Source organism: Dysidea avara, chromosome 12, assembly GCF_963678975.1.
Source record: "Dysidea avara chromosome 12, odDysAvar1.4, whole genome shotgun sequence".
NCBI classification, from domain to species: domain Eukaryota; kingdom Metazoa; phylum Porifera; class Demospongiae; order Dictyoceratida; family Dysideidae; genus Dysidea; species Dysidea avara.
In genome coordinates, this window is record NC_089283.1 from 23384139 (window position 1) to 23400586 (window position 16448).

Here is a 16448-nt window from a genome sequence, read left to right on the forward strand (position 1 = left end):
TTTGTGCCAGTCTGAGCACTGGGGAGTATTGATAGTATTATTTGTGCCAGTTTGAGTACTGGGGAGTAATGACAGTGTTATTTGTGCCAGTCTGAGCACTGGGGAGTATTGACAGTGTTATTTGTGCCAGTCTGAGTATTGGGGAGTATTGACAGTATTATTTGTGCCAGTCTGGGTGCTGGGGAGCAACGGCGGATCCAGGATGGGGCATTTGGGGCAAATTCCCCCCCCCCCACACACACACACACACAAACACACACACCTTGCGGAGGAGCCATGCAGCCATACTTGAGTCTGATTAAGTGTGTGTGTGAAGAGGTTATAAAGGAGTCTACACAAGATGGCCAGCCTGGTGATGAAGCAGTTTACTATGAAGGTGGTTGTGCAGCATGGTTCCATCGGAAATGTTCTGGACTCTCAAAATCTGCATATGCAATGGCTGGTGAGTCTGAATCACCATTCTACTGTGTGTATTGTATGCAATCTATGTATAAAAAGGAATTTATTGAATTAAGAGAACAAATTCACACTCTAACTTTTAAAATTACTGAACTTCTGGAGTCTCTACATAGTCAAAACACAAATCAAATTGCACATTCACCTACTAGTGTTACTCCAGCCTTGCCCCCTACATCCAAAACCTGTCCTACCTCTGCAAAACTAAGTAAAAATCTAACAACTGATAGTCGAAAATATAACATTGTGCTGTATGGCTTGAAAGAATTCCCAAAGGGGACTAGCAGATCTGTCCGTATGAAGCAAGAACTAGACCAAATCGTAGAAATCCTTACTGGTATTGGAAGCAATGTTGGACCTCAAAACATCCGGGACAGTTTCAGACTTGGAAAGTATAATGAATCAGCCAATCGTCCTCGTCCTATCTTGGTTAAGCTGAACAGATCTTATGATGTTTCTAACATTCTGAGTGCCAGAAAGAATCTTCCTAAAGGCCTAACCATAAAACCAGATCTTTCACCAGAAGAGAGAGTTGCGGATACGATATTGATGAAAGAGAGATGGAGATTGATACAAGCTGGGAAAAATAGAAAAGACATCAAAATTGTTAGCAACAAATTGCTTCTCAAAGGAAAGTTGCATGGAAATGTAGTAAACTCAGAGTTTATCCCTAGCTCTCAGGATAATAATGCAGGGGCAACACAACCACAGGCAGCTAACACCCAGGCAAATAACTCCTCTACTATGGACACAAATAACTCAGACAATTGACTAGCTTCATTAAGCTCTAATCCAGTAAATAATTATAACTTGCACAATAGTAATAATCAACCCCCCGAAATTATTAATTCCCCACTTAAAGTAGTAATCACAAACTGTCAAAGTATCTCTGGAAAGAAGGCTGTTCTAGATAATCTGATTCATGAATATAAACCTGACATAATAGTTGGCACAGAATCATGGCTAAATCCTACCATTTCATCATCTGAGATATTTGCACCACAACACTTTGAAGCATTTCGACAAGACAGAAATGATGGTTATGGCGGTGTCTTTCTGGCATGTAGTAAGATGTACAATTGGGAAAGCTTAACTCTTACAACCAATGCAATGTGGAAGCAGTTGCTTGCAAACTCCAGCTAAATCATCACCTACTTATAGTACTGGCTGTGTATAGACCACCAAATAGTGATGCTACATATCTTCAGTCATTGTGTAATCTTATACAGGACATAATAACTGACTTCCCTGGGGCAATTATTTGGATTGGAGGAGACATAAATCTCCCTAACATTGACTGGCTTACAAATTCACATAATGGAAATAATTACCCTGTGTCTTTTTGTAACTTAGTACTGGAACTGTTCTGTGATTCAGGTATTTCACAAATGGTATCCTTTCCCACTAGGGGAAATAACACTCTGGATATTTTTGCTACAAACAGGTCAAATCTTATAAATAAATGTATCCTCATCCCAGGAATCAGTGATCACGATGCAGTTTATGTTGAATCATTCATTACAGCAAAGTACAGGTGTCCAGCTAAAAGAAAACTTTATCAGTGGGCAAAAGCTGACTTCCAACTGTTATCACAAGTTATTACAGAATTTACTTCAAGTTTCACTAGCTCTAATACAACCACTTCATGTGTACAGAAGATGTGGAATGACTTCAAAGCAATGTGTATGGATTGTATGGAGCTTGTGCCTTACACATATCCTAGTTCTAGATTCAACCAACCATGGGTCACCACTAGTCTGGCGGCGCCCGCCCCTTCGCATGGAGTAAGGGTCTGGTATGCTTAGTATAGTGGAGTTGTACCGGATTACCAAAAACTGGTGCAACCAATCAGAACGCTCCACGTTTAATCAGCGCATTTTTGTTTATGTTACGTCAGAAGAATGAATCAAATGCCCTAACAGTGCTGAAAGAAACAAAAGGAGTTAGCTAATAAAGAACAACGAGAAGAAAGTGTTATTTCGGGAAGGGCTTTTCGCCTTGTTTGATACGCGAAAAACCCGGGTTACGCTCTGATTTCCTAGGTAGGGAGACATGTCTATTCTATAAAAGTAGACCAATCCACTTTCGCCTGTAAAGGCGAAGGAAGTTCAATATCACTGCCACAATTTTGAGTGAGGCACTTCCGTTAAGACCATTTTCGTTACGTCATTACATTCAAATTAAATTCCTCCAGAACAACTCGGTGATACTAAGCAAACCAGACCCTTACTCTATGCGAAGGGGCGGGCGCCGCCAGACTAGGTCACCACCAGAACCAAACGTATCTATAGGAAAAAGAAAAGGTTATATAATAAAGCCCGTTCTACTGGGTTAGCAAGTGATTGGTCCAACTACAAAAACATAAAAAAGTTATCTCAGCATGAACGCCGCAGAGCATACTACAATTATGTGTCAAGAATATCTGACCCTAGAGTGAACAACAAAAAGTTTTGGTCTTTCATTAAAAATTGTCGTAAAGATACTACTGGAATCACAACCCTGACAGTTGAAGGGAACACAATCACAGATGATACAGATAAGGCTAATGCTCTTAATGATCAATTCAAGTCTGTGTTTACAATAGAAGATACTTCAGTAACACCAGAAGTACCAGGCCCACCTTTTCCAGATATGGACTGTATTGAAGTTAATGTTGAAGGTGTGACACAATTACTGTCTAACTTGGATGCTCAAAAGGCTGGTGGCCCTGACAATATTCCAACCAGATTTTTGAAAGAATTCTCTTCAGAATTAGCACCTTGCCTTACAATGTTATTCCAAGGATCCTTAGAACAAGGAATTATCCCTGATGATTGGAGGAAAGCTTTTGTGGTACCTGTTTTTAAGAGAGGGGATCGCTGTTTACCAGCAAATTATAGACCAATTTCTCTTACCAGTGTTGTGTGCAAAACCCTAGAACATATAATATCTTCAAATATCTACTCTCATTTAAATAAACACAATGTTCTTGCTGACCAACAACATGGCTTTAGATCCAGAAGATCTTGTGAAACCCAGTTAATTGAAACAATTGATGACTTTGCCACTACTCTCAACCTATCAGGACAAATTGATGCAATTTTCTTAGATATGTCCAAAGCCTTTGATACCATACCTATAAACAGACTCTGCAGCAAACTTAGTCACTATGGTATTTGTGGAAATATATTAAGATGGATTAAAAGCTTCCTGACAAACAGATCCCAACAAGTTGTTGTGAATGGTGAATATAGCCAACTGTGTAAAGTAACTTCAGGAGTGCCACAGGGGTCAGTGTTGGGACCACTCTTGTTTCTATGTTACATTAACGATATTGCACACAATGTTTCATCAAAAATTTGGTTGTATGCAGATGATACTTTACTCTACAGAAGTATTCATTCTGAACAAGATGTGGTAACCCTTCAGAATGATTTGGATACTTTATCACAATGGGCTGATGTTTGGCAGATGTCATTTAATCCTTCAAAGACTGAATTTTTGAGAGTTACCAATAAAATGAATTATGTTCAATCATCCTATTACCTATCTAATACCTTAATACCATCAGTAAGTCATACAAAGTATCTGGGTGTCATTATCGACAAAAATGTTAAATGGACACAACATGTTAACATGATCACTGCAAAAGCAAACTCAGTAAGAAGTCTTTTACAACAGAATCTAGCAAAGTGTCCTGCAACAGTTAAATGCTACTGCTATAATACATTTGTTCGCCCCATTCTAGAATATGCCAGTACAGTCAGGGGCGTAGGCAGGATTTCCAAAAGGGGGGTTCTGCCCTAAGTATAGAATCTTGCACAGAAATATGCCTATGTGCTACAACTTACTAGAATCTGGCCTTCTAGATTCTGCATGGATTCTTTTCGAAAAAAACTTTAGAATGCCACCTGAGGTAGCACTTTTACGCTTCATTTATTTCGTAGGTGTGCACATGTAAACACGTGTACACGTGTAAACATGTGTATTCTTATAAATTCATTCGCAATAGCGAGTAGAGGTACTTGAATTCCTCTGCCTGAAGACCTGTAGCTACCCATTTCAGTGGATTTGTGTAAGTTAATTCAGTTCTAGTTAACCAGTATCACGATTTAAAAAACTTAACTCTGAAAAGGGGGTTCGTCCGAACCCTTTGAACCCCCCCTGGCTACGCCCCTGACAGTGTGATCCCCATACCATGAACATAACATCTATAAATTAGAAATGGTACAGAGAAGAGCAGCAAGGTTTGTGATGAATAACTATAATAGAACAGCTAGTGTGACAGAAATGTTGAACAGTTTACAATGGCACACATTGGAGAAGCGAAGAAATAATTTGAGAGCCTCACTAATGTATAAAATAATTAATGACATGGTAGATATTAATGTGCACCAACAGTTTAGACCAAGCAACACCACAACTAGAGGTCACCATCAAAGATTTCTGCAGTTGCCAACAAGGGTAGATGCTTATATGAACTCCTTCTTTCCTTTTACAATAAAATTATGGAACCAACTAGATTATCATATTATCCAAGCTCCATCTCTTGATTTATTTAACAATTATATAAATTTGTAAATAAGTAGCTAACTACATATGTACGAATATACTCATGATTGAGTTTGTACATTAACAAATATATATATATAAAATACTAAACTTTATATATGTCAGGCCAAGATCAGTTTGTAAAACTCATGAAATTATGCATATTTTATTAGCATTTATTACAAATTGACCTGAAACCAAGTCAAACTAGCAGTGAAATTGTCATCCAGCACCTTCGTGGGTACTAAGCGCCTCTAAAATTAATTATCGTGTTGGTTAAGACATTCAGAGTCTTTTAAACAGCTTTTAAGACTTCACAACCATCTGCAAAGGCCAAAATGATAAAAATCAACAGTGAGACACTGCTAAGAGCAGGGACGGATCCAGGAGCTGGCAAGGGGAGGGGCACAAACAGGCTAAGTTGTTGGCGGTTAGCTAGGGAGAGCCATATTCTCTTGTTAGTTGCTGCATTTTTGAAACAGCAAATATTCACCTCTTAGCAGTGTCTCACTGTTGATTTTTGTCATTTTGGCCTTTGCAGATGGTTGTGAAGTCTTAAAAGCTGTTACATCAACACGATAATTAATTTTAGAGGCGCTTAGTACGCACGAAGGTGCTGGATGACAATTTCAGTTAGTTCGACTTTGTTTTACTTTGGTTTCAGGTAAATTTGTAATAAATGCTAGTAAAATGTGCATATTTTCATGAGTTTTATAAACTGATCTATAAAATTTAGTATTTTAATCAGACTCAGAAGTATGGCTGGCTCCTCCACAAGGTGAGGGGGGGGGGGGGGGCATTTGCCCCAAATGCCCCATCCTGAATCTGCCATTGAAGAGGTGATTATTTGCTGTTTCAAAAATGCAGCAACTAACAAGAGAATCTGGCTCTCCCCAATCACCCACAACTTAGCCTGTTTGTGCCCCTCCCCTTGCCAGCTCCTGGATCCGCCCCTGCTGGGGAGTATTGACTTTTATTTGTGCCAGTCTGAGTACTGGGGAGTATTGACAGTGTTATATGTGCCAGTCTGAGCACTGGGGAGTATTGACTGTATTGTTTGTGCCAGTCTGAGTACTGGGGAGTATTGACAGTATTGTGCCAGTCTGAGTACTGGGGAGTATTGACTGTATTGTTTGTGCCAGTCTGAGTACTAGGGAGTATTGACAGTGTTATTTGTGCCAATGTGAGCACTGGGGAGTATTGATAGTATTATTTGTGCCAATCTGAGTACTGGAGAGTATTGACAGTGTTATATGTGCCAGTCTGAGTACTGGGGAGTATTGGCAGTATTATTTGTGCCAGTCTGAGTACTGGGGAGTATTGACAGTGTTATTTATTTTTGTGCCAGTCTGAGTACTGGGGAGTATTGACAGTGTTATTTGTGCCAGTCTGAGTACTGGGGAGTACTGACTGTTATTTGTGCCAGTCGCGATCGAGTATTGGGGAGTATTGATAGTATTATTTGTGTCAGTCTGAGTACTGGAAGTATTGACAGTGTTATTTGTGCCAGTTTGAGTACTGGGGAGTATTGACAGTGTTATTTGTGCCAGTCTGAGTACTGGGGAGTACTGACTGTTATTTGTGCCAGTCTGAGTACTGGGGAGTATTGACAGTATTATTTGTGCCAGTTTGAGTACTGGGGAGTATTGACAGTGTTATTTGTGCCAGTCTGAGTACTGGGGAGTATTGACAGTGTTATTTGTGCCAGTCTGAGTACTGGGGAGTACTGACTGTTATTTGTGCCAGTCGCGATCGAGTACTGGCGAGTATTGATAGTATTATTTGTGTCAGTCTGAGTACTGGAAGTATTGACAGTGTTATTTGTGCCAGTTTGAGTACTGGGGAGTATTGACAGTGTTATTTGTGCCAGTCTGAGTACTGGGGAGTATTGACAGTGTTATTTGTGCCAGTCTGAGTACTGGGGAGTACTGACTGTTATTTGTGCCAGTCGCGATCGAGTACTGGGGAGTATTGATAGTATTATTTGTGTCAGTCTGAGTACTGGAAGTATTGACAGTGTTATTTGTGCCAGTTTGAGTACTGGGGAGTATTGACAGTGTTATTTGTGCCAGTCTGAGTACTGGGGAGTACTGACTGTTATTTGTGCCAGTCTGAGTACTGGGGAGTATTGACAGTATTATTTGTGCCAGTTTGAGTACTGGGGAGTATTGACAGTGTTATTTGTGCCAGTCTGAGTACTGGGGAGTATTGACAGTGTTATTTGTGCCAGTCTGAGTACTGGGGAGTATTGACAGTATTATTTGTGCCAGTCTGAGTACTGGGGAGTATTGACAGTATTATTTGTGCCAGTCTGAGTACTGGGGAGTATTGACAGTATTATTTGTGCCAGTCTGAGTATTGGGGAGTATTGACAGTGTTATTTATTTTTGTACCAGTCTGAGTACTGGGGAGTATTGACAGTGTTATTTGTGCCAGTCTGAGTACTGGGGAGTATTGACAGTGTTATTTGTGCCAGTCTGAACCAGTAGAACCAGTGGAACCACGAGAACTAGTATAACCAGTGGAACCACGAAAACCATTGGAACCATGAGAACTAGTGGAACCATGAGAACCAGCGGAACCAGGAGAACTAGTATAACCAGTGGAACCACAAGAACCAGTGGAACCACGAGAACCTGGAACCACGAGAATCAGTGGAACCACAAGAACTAGTGGAACCAGGAAAACCAGTGGAACCATGAGAAACAGTAAAAACCAGGAGAACCAGACAACTACAGAATTGTATTTACACTATATAGTGTGGATATTTCTGTTAATATTTCATTAGTTTTATATCCAGAAACAGCCTAGTTTTGATATGGAGCACTGGCTACTGCTAATCTGAGTGCTAACCCGGGTTGACCTTATCGATCACTGCTATTTCAGCCCAGCTGTGTAGGATCCAAGTCTAAGGCTTGTGAACTTGTGAAAGGAAGCAGTGTGAGCTTCGATTTTTTCAGAACTTGGACAAAAGCACATTTAGTCTTCTGCAATTATTTTAACAGTGTGTGACGATCTCAGAACGACATATAACCCAGTCCCACAATGACTCCACCTATATGCCCATATAAAATGCATACATTTTCTAAGTCAGTTAGAGATTACGCCCTTGGATCTTTGTGGATTTTAAAAACCAAGGGGAGTGAGATTTTCAAAATCCACGAAGATCCTCGTGCTAAGTCTCTAACCTACACTTAGTGTTCACTAACCTTATCTAATTCATTCTTCTCTTTGTTACCTTCTACTGTCTTCTTGTTCACCTCATTGTAGTGATAGTGTAACAATTCAACTTCATTCTGCAATTCTTCAACACTGCCAGCTCAACTATATAGTACCACTAGCCATAACAACACTGCCCCCACAAATAACTCAAATATTACACACCATACATTTCAATGAAACATCTTGCTATCACCATGGCTGTCTATACACACATCTTAGCTCTACTATCTTGTTTGTTCATGTCTCATTTAACATATGTTGTAACTCAACCATTTGTTGTTCTTCCAAGAGACCATCATCACCTAAATAATTAGAATACATCAAATCACCTTTACAAACAGACCAATTACTTACTCACCATAAAGGACTAGTCATCCTGATGTCTTTATCACTATTCCTCTGGTCTAGTTCCAATCATTACACTTAAGTGTTGATTGTATTACCACTTCGTACTACCCAATTATATTCAATTTATATAACTGAAAATAACAAATCTACAACAAACAACACACTTCCTACTACAACCTAAAACACTAGTCACTACAAAACTACTAAAATACTACTAGTGTAAATTGTTACTAAAACACTACTAGCCTACCACTATTATGGTGATCAGCTATTACAATCTGTCCATTATCCATCATCACTACTCCAGCAGGACTACTAAACCTTTTCTTGCCTTTATAGGTACCTTCAATGACTGATGTAAACTTTCCATCTTCTTCAAACACCAACACACAGTGATTGCCAGCAGAACTGATCAACAAGTGTCCATCTGGTGTATAGTGTATCCCCCTTGGACTCTGTAACTTGAAGGGGACATCAGTGAAGTTACCAAACATTTTAAGGAATTGTCCTTTTAGTGTAAACAGCTGGACTGAACTATTAATATGGTCTGTAATGAACAACTGATCTTCACTACTGTTCAGTGCCAGGTCAACAGGATGGTTGAAGCTACCAGGTCCTGTGCCACGTTGTCCAAAGCTGTAAGAGAATTGCTCATTATGAAATACTCGTATTTTGTGGTTATCCCTATCACACACAAACAACAGTTTTGACTGGGACAACACTAGACCATAAGGAGACTGGAACTGACTGTTAGCTGTACCTTTACCATCAAGCTGGGAAATAAATTCTCCATTTAGTTTAAACTTCTGAATACAGTGCAATTCACGATCTGAAACATACAAATATCCCTTCTTGTCTACTGCTATTCCAGTGATGGCCCGAAACTTTCCTATTCCACTACCTGCTCCACCAATAACATGAGAGTATTGGAAGTGTTTATCAAATACTACTAACTGATTGGTGGAATTGTCATGAACAATAAGTTCATTGTTAGGTCCTTTAGCCAACAGATAAGGATATTCTAACTTCTTGTTAGTTGGTCCATATTTGTCAATGATCTTCACCTCCTGCTTCAACTTATTGTAGTCACGAATGTTCACCAACCCTTTGATTTCTTCATGGTTCACTTCTAATCCTCTCCAGTAAACTGATAATGAATGATCTTCCTTTCTTTTAGGGTTATACCATATATGGTACTGCCCTCTTGACTCTTCTTCAATATGTGTGTTCTGTAAAAACTCCCTCTCCTTGTTGCAACGGATTTCTAGATCTTTCGATTGGTTCACTACAGAAGACCCAACAATGTCTTTCAGTGTAACAGTCACTTTAACTTCATCAACACATCTCACCCGATTACTCACAGTACAATCAGGTAAATGTGGAACACAAGACACGTCACAAACTGAATCATTAACAAACTCAACTGGTTTACAATAGTTAATAATCATGTCACTTGGTTTACACTCTGGATCAAGCCTAGTGTGTTCCACTTGTTTCGTTAGTTCATCAACTCTATTCTCAATCCATTTGTTGTATGTGAGTAATTGCCTGGTTCTGTTAACTGTTACAATTTTATGGCAGAACTCATCGCAGCTCACTAATTGGGTTTCCAAAAATTTTGCACTTTCTTTTTGTACAGCGAGTGTCTTTTTAAATGAAATCTTGATGGTGTTCACCTTTCCAACTGTTTCTTCTTCTTGTTGCTTCAACAACTTGTACACTTCACCATATGTAGCTCGTATCTTCTCAATATTTGCTTCACTCTCAATGTCAACGTGTTTCTCACAATGTTCAATCTTGTTTACTCCATTTCTTACTCGTTCTAGCAACTGTTTCAATGGAGCAGTGACTTGTTTTATCTTCTCTCTTTCTTCATCCACCACTTCATCAACAAAGTCAAAATCATGATCTCGATGACCACGAGGATGATCCTTCAATGTACAATACTGACAGATCAGCTTACTACAAGTCTTACAGTACAGGTCTAGTTTCTGTTCAGAATGAGACTTGCAAAATTCTGCTTTTTCAGGTGTAGCAAGAGCTTGTTTTGGACTTTGAAGAAACTCTTTCACTGGTACGGTTTTATGCGATTTTAACGCCTTCACCTTTTTGTGTATTTCAGTACAATCATGACACAAAGGATCCTCACACTCCATACACCATGTGATCGCTGATAAGTTTTCCTCGCAACTACCGCACTTCGTCTCCACTGAAGCCTTTCCTGCCACTTGTCGTTTACCAAAAATATCAACCAAACGATTAATCGTAAAATTAGTGGGAATAGATGCTACTTCATCTCGTAGAAGCGGTGCACGACATAACGGACAACATACAATCACTGCCATTTTCTTATTAGATTCTATACTCCTCTCTATACATCGCTTACAGAACGTGTGCAAACACGGGATGGTCTTCGGATCAGTAAAAAGATCTCCACAGATAGAACAAGTTATTTCTTCCTCGATCTGTTGCCATTCCTTCTCTACACCACCACCACTCGCCATCGCTTTCACGTGACCAAAATTACAAGAATGAAAAGGGGTGTAGCTGTACCGCAAAAATAGCAAAAATTATTTTATCCCTATAATTAGACTGTGCGCCACAATCGAACCTCTCACGATCTATTTGCGTATGTAATAACCAGTCTTATCAGCTATGACAGGAGACTTGATTTTCACCTTAGACATGTAGCCACATTAATGTTCTATTTAATTTCACTGTCAAAGTTAAGTTGTCTGCTTTTACAGGCTGCTGATCCCAGTTGCTGTGATACAAATAGTCTACAGCCTTGATGAGGGCTCTGGTTGTGGAACTTCATTACAACATTAAAGGACACTTGACTGTTAGCTACCTGATCACATCACAGTGGATGACCAGAAAGTCAGTCATTGTAGAATGTGTGAAAATTTGGAACATGTAGTCATGTAGCCTCACCCATTAGCAAACTGAATTAAAACTGACTGTTTCTTGATATTTTTAAATAGGTAATGAGACCAGTAATCCCAGAGACTGTAGTCACATTTTAGAACTATTAAATCAGGACACCTCCCGAATGTGGTCAATTTCAAGTGGTCATCTCCAGTGTAGGAGTCTTACACTAGCAATGAAGTGATTATACTAAAAGTAATACCATAAATCAGGAAATATTAACATTGAAAATATTCGTCATTAAAACTTGATGTAACATAATTAGATCAACAGCAAAGTTTTATTACACTAACTAGAGGTGAAAAGCAAAACAAAAAAAAATACTGGTTCCTAAGGTTTTGTACGTTTGATAGTTGCTACATTTGCACTTGTTATAGCTTGATAGCTACCCTGTAATTGAGAATGCAGTACTGCTGGCTGGGACACCTGCTGCTGGATTGATCGATTGTGATATAAAGCAATACCTTGGTGGTGAATGACCTGATGATACAAAGCTCCTCACCATACAGGATGTTAGAATTTAGTAACATACCCTAGCCAAATTCCCTCATCGGTACAAAAAATTCATTGTTATAATTTTTGTTGAAGTGCAGTCAAAGGCAAAAGTTTTGGCAATGAAATTTCTGTGATTTACGGTAACCCTCAACACAGAAAAGGGTCCATCTTACAAGACTAACTGAAATGTATGGTAAACTCTGAACAACTTCATGTGTGTAGAACATCATATATGTACTACTTTTCATGTATAAACACCACTAACCATTTTCATCATTTCATTCTCAAGGATCACTCATAGCCCACACAGAATACTCTAAATTATAGTTAGACGTCAAGAACCAGGGTTCTACGGGATTTAGAAAACTCGAAGGCCCTGGGCTGTAGCGCCCGAGCGCAGCGAGGGCGCTACTAAGGCCTGAGGGTTTTCTAAATCCCGTAGAACCCAGTGGTTCTTGACGTCTAACTTATTTAGACTACAACTCGTTATTGTACCTTGAGTTGACAGCTGCTTGTAAATGGGAAATGTATGGCTAATTACTAGAAACAAGCACTCTACACCTCCCTACATGGCGGGACCTCAGCGTGGCTGTTGCTACCCGTTTAAACGCCCATGCGTTGCCGATGTTACAGGCGCGTGCTATGTATCGAAGTACTGGACTCAGCGAGTGGACTACAACTCATTGTTGCTGTTGTTGTGCCCCGACAGCTGCTTGTAAGCAAGTAATGTAGTGTTGATTAGTACAAACAAGCCCATTACACCTCCCTCTAATTCAGTACGGCTGTTACTAGCCATTTAAACGCCCATGCGTTGCCAATGTTACAGGCGCGTAATTATCGTGTTTCGTATCGCCTCAGAGCGTGGTCTCTATTGGACATGACCGTGGCTCTACGAGATTTAGAGACCACGTTTTCAGCCAATCAAATTTCAGTATCAAACTTGTTGTAGTCTAATGTGTATTAGACTACAACAAGTTTGATACTGAAATTTGATTGGCTGAAAACGTGGTCTCTAAATCTCGTAGAGCCACGGTCATGTCCAATAGAGACCACGCTCTGAGGCGATACGAAACACGATAATTACGCGCCTGTAACATTGGCAACGCATGGGCGTTTAAATGGCTAGTAACAGCCGTACTGAATTAGAGGGAGGTGTAATGGGCTTGTTTGTACTAATCAACACTACATTACTAGCTTACAAGCAGCTGTCGAGGCACAACAACAGCAACAATGAGTTGTAGTCCAGTCGCTGAGTCCAGTACTTTGATACATAGCACGCGCCTGTAACATTGGCAACGCATGGGCGTTTAAACGGGTAGCAACAGCCACGCTAAGGTCCCGCCATGTAGGGAGGTGTAGAGGGCTTGTTTCTAGTAATTAGCCATACTTTTCTCGTTTACAAGCAGCTGTCAACTCAAGGTACAATAACGAGTTGTAGTCTAAATAAGTTAGACGTCAAGAACCACTGGGTTCTACGGGATTTAGAAAACCCTCAGGCCCTTAGTAGCGCCCTCGCTGCGCTCGGGCGCTACAGCCCAGGGCCTTCGAGTTTTCTAAATCCCGTAGAACCTTGGTTCTTGACGTCTAACTATTATGTAGAGTGAGTAGTCCTGATAGAGATCAATTTTGATGATGAAAACGTGCAGATAACACAGTCATGTCACTGTGAAATAGACCATATATATACTGAAAATATAAACATGTGATTCATGACGGTGAGCAAATGTATTGTGGCCTATGGAGGAAAGTGTGAATTGTTTCATTACATGTACACCAGACCAGTAACTGGTGTTTCTTCCATAGTGACAGATTACTATATTAGGATAGTAGTGGAACTAGTGAGAGAAGCCCTACAAGTAGTGATAGTGTCCGACTAGTTTTATTACTCATAGTTTTACATGAGATTTATGAGTTGTTCATCGTCTAAAATAATACAGGCCACCAGACTGGAAAAGTTTGTTTGAGTTTGTGTATGGTCATTTCTGTCCCTCAAGGTGTATGCTGTTGTGTCTGTGTGATTGTACTTGTATGGCTACCCTTTACCAATTAATTACATCAAATACCAACTTGTGTTGACATGTGTATGTGTGTAATAATTGTATTATCATCTCCTGACACTAAACTTGTTGTATTCTCACATGAAATACATTGTGTGGTTGTGTATGTATGTACATTTTATTGATGGTTCTTGTAGTGATTAAAATAACAATATTCTACCATCTCTGCCAATGAAGCTCACTTGTATAGGATACAGTCACCTAAACTGGGGAACCATCACTACCATCCAAAAGTAAGTGGGTGTGTGCAAGTATGTAACTACACTACCGCAAATTATTTGTTTTTTGTGTAAAAAATCTATGTGTGTCCACACCTTCACCTGTGAGACATGGTACTGTCTCCTCTGGGTGCCCTTGGAAGATTTGCCCCAGCTGACTCTAAACACCTGAGTGGTGCACAGTGTTACAGTGTTACAGTGCTGGTTCACTGGCTGTCTACACTATAGCATGATAGCTGAAGGCTTTGGTTTCTTTTGTATGCATAGTGTAGCATGTGTATATGCATGTGGATGCACATTTGTGTGTGTGTGTGTGTGTGTGTGTGTGTGTGTGTGTGTGTGTGTGTGTGTGTGTGTGTGTGTGTGTGTGTGTGTGTGTGGTGTGCAATGGGCACCTTGTGGCCTGATGTCCACAAATACAAATACACAACTGCTGTCTCAATAATTGGCATTGGGGTTCTTGTGGAACTTAGGCTTTATCCGTGAGACTTGGATAGTCCTCCTGCTCTGCCTGCACAGTAGAGACTTGAGTGTCTGAGTAGTGTACAGGCATTCAGTGCTAGTTCACTGGGTGGCAATACATGTAGCTGTAGTTTGCATGGATGCCAGAGGCTTAGTGTGTGCGTGTGTGTGTGTATGTGTATACCGTAGACTCTGGTTATTAGGCACACATAGTTATTAAGCGCATATTGCCTGTTAAGCGCATATGGTAGACTTTTGTTAGACACCTGTTTGTTAAGCACATATGGTTGAAATCGTCTCTGCCACCTCATACTATGTAGAATTGTTGTCAGAATGAATCAGACATGTCACAGCACACTCGATGCCTCGCCAGCCCCGTGTCTAGCAGATACTGCCGTCTGTTATAACGATAGCTGTAGCTGCTGCCTAACTTCTAAGGATTTCCGTTTCCACGACTAAAGCAAACTATTAACTGGTGTTCAAATCGCTTGAAAACTGTAGTGGGCACAACTAATTCCCTCCTAGCAGAAATTCCTTACTGTAATTTATAAGTGTATGTGCTTAACAAGTATAGTAAATTTCACAAATAATTCCTCCGAAAATTATAAGCGCATGCGCCTAATAACCAGAGTCTACAGTAATATGTGTAAATGTGTGCACTGTTGTGTTTGTGTGTGCGTGCGTGTGTGTATACATATGTAAACTTGTGTGCAGCTATATACCTTTGAGTTTGCCATCATTGATGAATCTCAAGAGCCTGTTCTAAAGATGAAGGGTTCATGTTGCACCTCCTGATAGTGTCCTGATGCGTAGTGACAAAATATTTGTATTCTAACATTTCATCTCATAGGTGATGAGTAATGATGGGAGCCAACAGGTTGGTAAGATCTCCAAACAATGGTCTGGTCTAGTATTTCACTGATGATGACAACTTTGGAATTCAGTGTAAGTGATACCTTTTAGTGTGTATATCACATTCCACTTGCTCAGTCTTGTAAGGAAATATGTTTCAACCAATGTTGATATGTCAGGTGTTACCCAGGGATGCAAACTAAGTACTTTAGCTTAAATCATTCTCACTATAGATACACAATCCAACCAGATTAATATCAACTACAAATTATACACACTGTGTATGCTACAGGATTGTAGTGTGTGTGTTTGATACACTCACAAAGTTAGTTTCTCATTTATCTGCAGCACATAGTAACTGGGTTTGGTTTTATGTCACTTATGTCAAACAACATCTGTTCCCCCATTGTCTCTGTAATGTATTAAGTTGTGTATTCATCAAAACAGGAGTTGAAATAACAGTGCCACTATTGTATACATAAAAGTTTGCAATGGATAAATACAGTAGCTGTTTATTAAAGTAGTGAGCCTGTTGTATGTGAAACCTCATTAATAATGTCACTTAAGGGACTGGCCTCAATAATGAGGTGGTCTTATTAATGACTACACCTTAGCTGTGTTTGGGACCTACTTGACGACATGATCAGGTAGTCTTATAATGAGGTCATGAAGTACACTTTAGCTATGTTTGGGACCTACTTGACATGGTCACTATAATGAGGTGGTCTTATTAATGAGGTCATGGTAGCTACATTTGGGACCTACTTGGCAAGATAGACAGTGTGTGTTATACATGTGTACATAGGTCATTCCCATGCAGAACTGAGATAGTGTTCCCATCTTCTTGTTGTCAGAGGCTGCACAGCTGTTTTCATCACTC

At 39.9% G+C, this 16448-nt stretch overlaps 1 protein-coding gene across 2 annotated transcripts; it reads right to left on the reverse strand.

Annotated features, from left to right (window-relative positions):
* Positions 1-8378: 8378 nt before the first annotated feature.
* On the reverse strand, positions 8379-12375 carry LOC136241787 (E3 ubiquitin-protein ligase TRIM71-like). Of its 2 annotated transcripts, none has more exons than XM_066033105.1 (3): positions 12245-12375; positions 8567-11673; positions 8379-8510 (listed from the first exon to the last, which is right to left on the reverse strand). In XM_066033105.1, the coding sequence occupies exon 2, from the start codon at positions 11058-11060 to the stop codon at positions 8787-8789; it is 2274 nt and encodes a 757-aa protein (XP_065889177.1). In that variant the 5' UTR covers positions 11061-11673; positions 12245-12375; the 3' UTR covers positions 8379-8510; positions 8567-8786. The 2 variants fall into 2 exon arrangements, with proteins under 2 accessions (XP_065889177.1, XP_065889178.1); XM_066033106.1 differs by lacking the exon at positions 8379-8510 and having other exon boundaries at positions 8995-9192; positions 9317-11673.
* Between the last annotated feature and the right edge of the window lie 4073 nt (positions 12376-16448).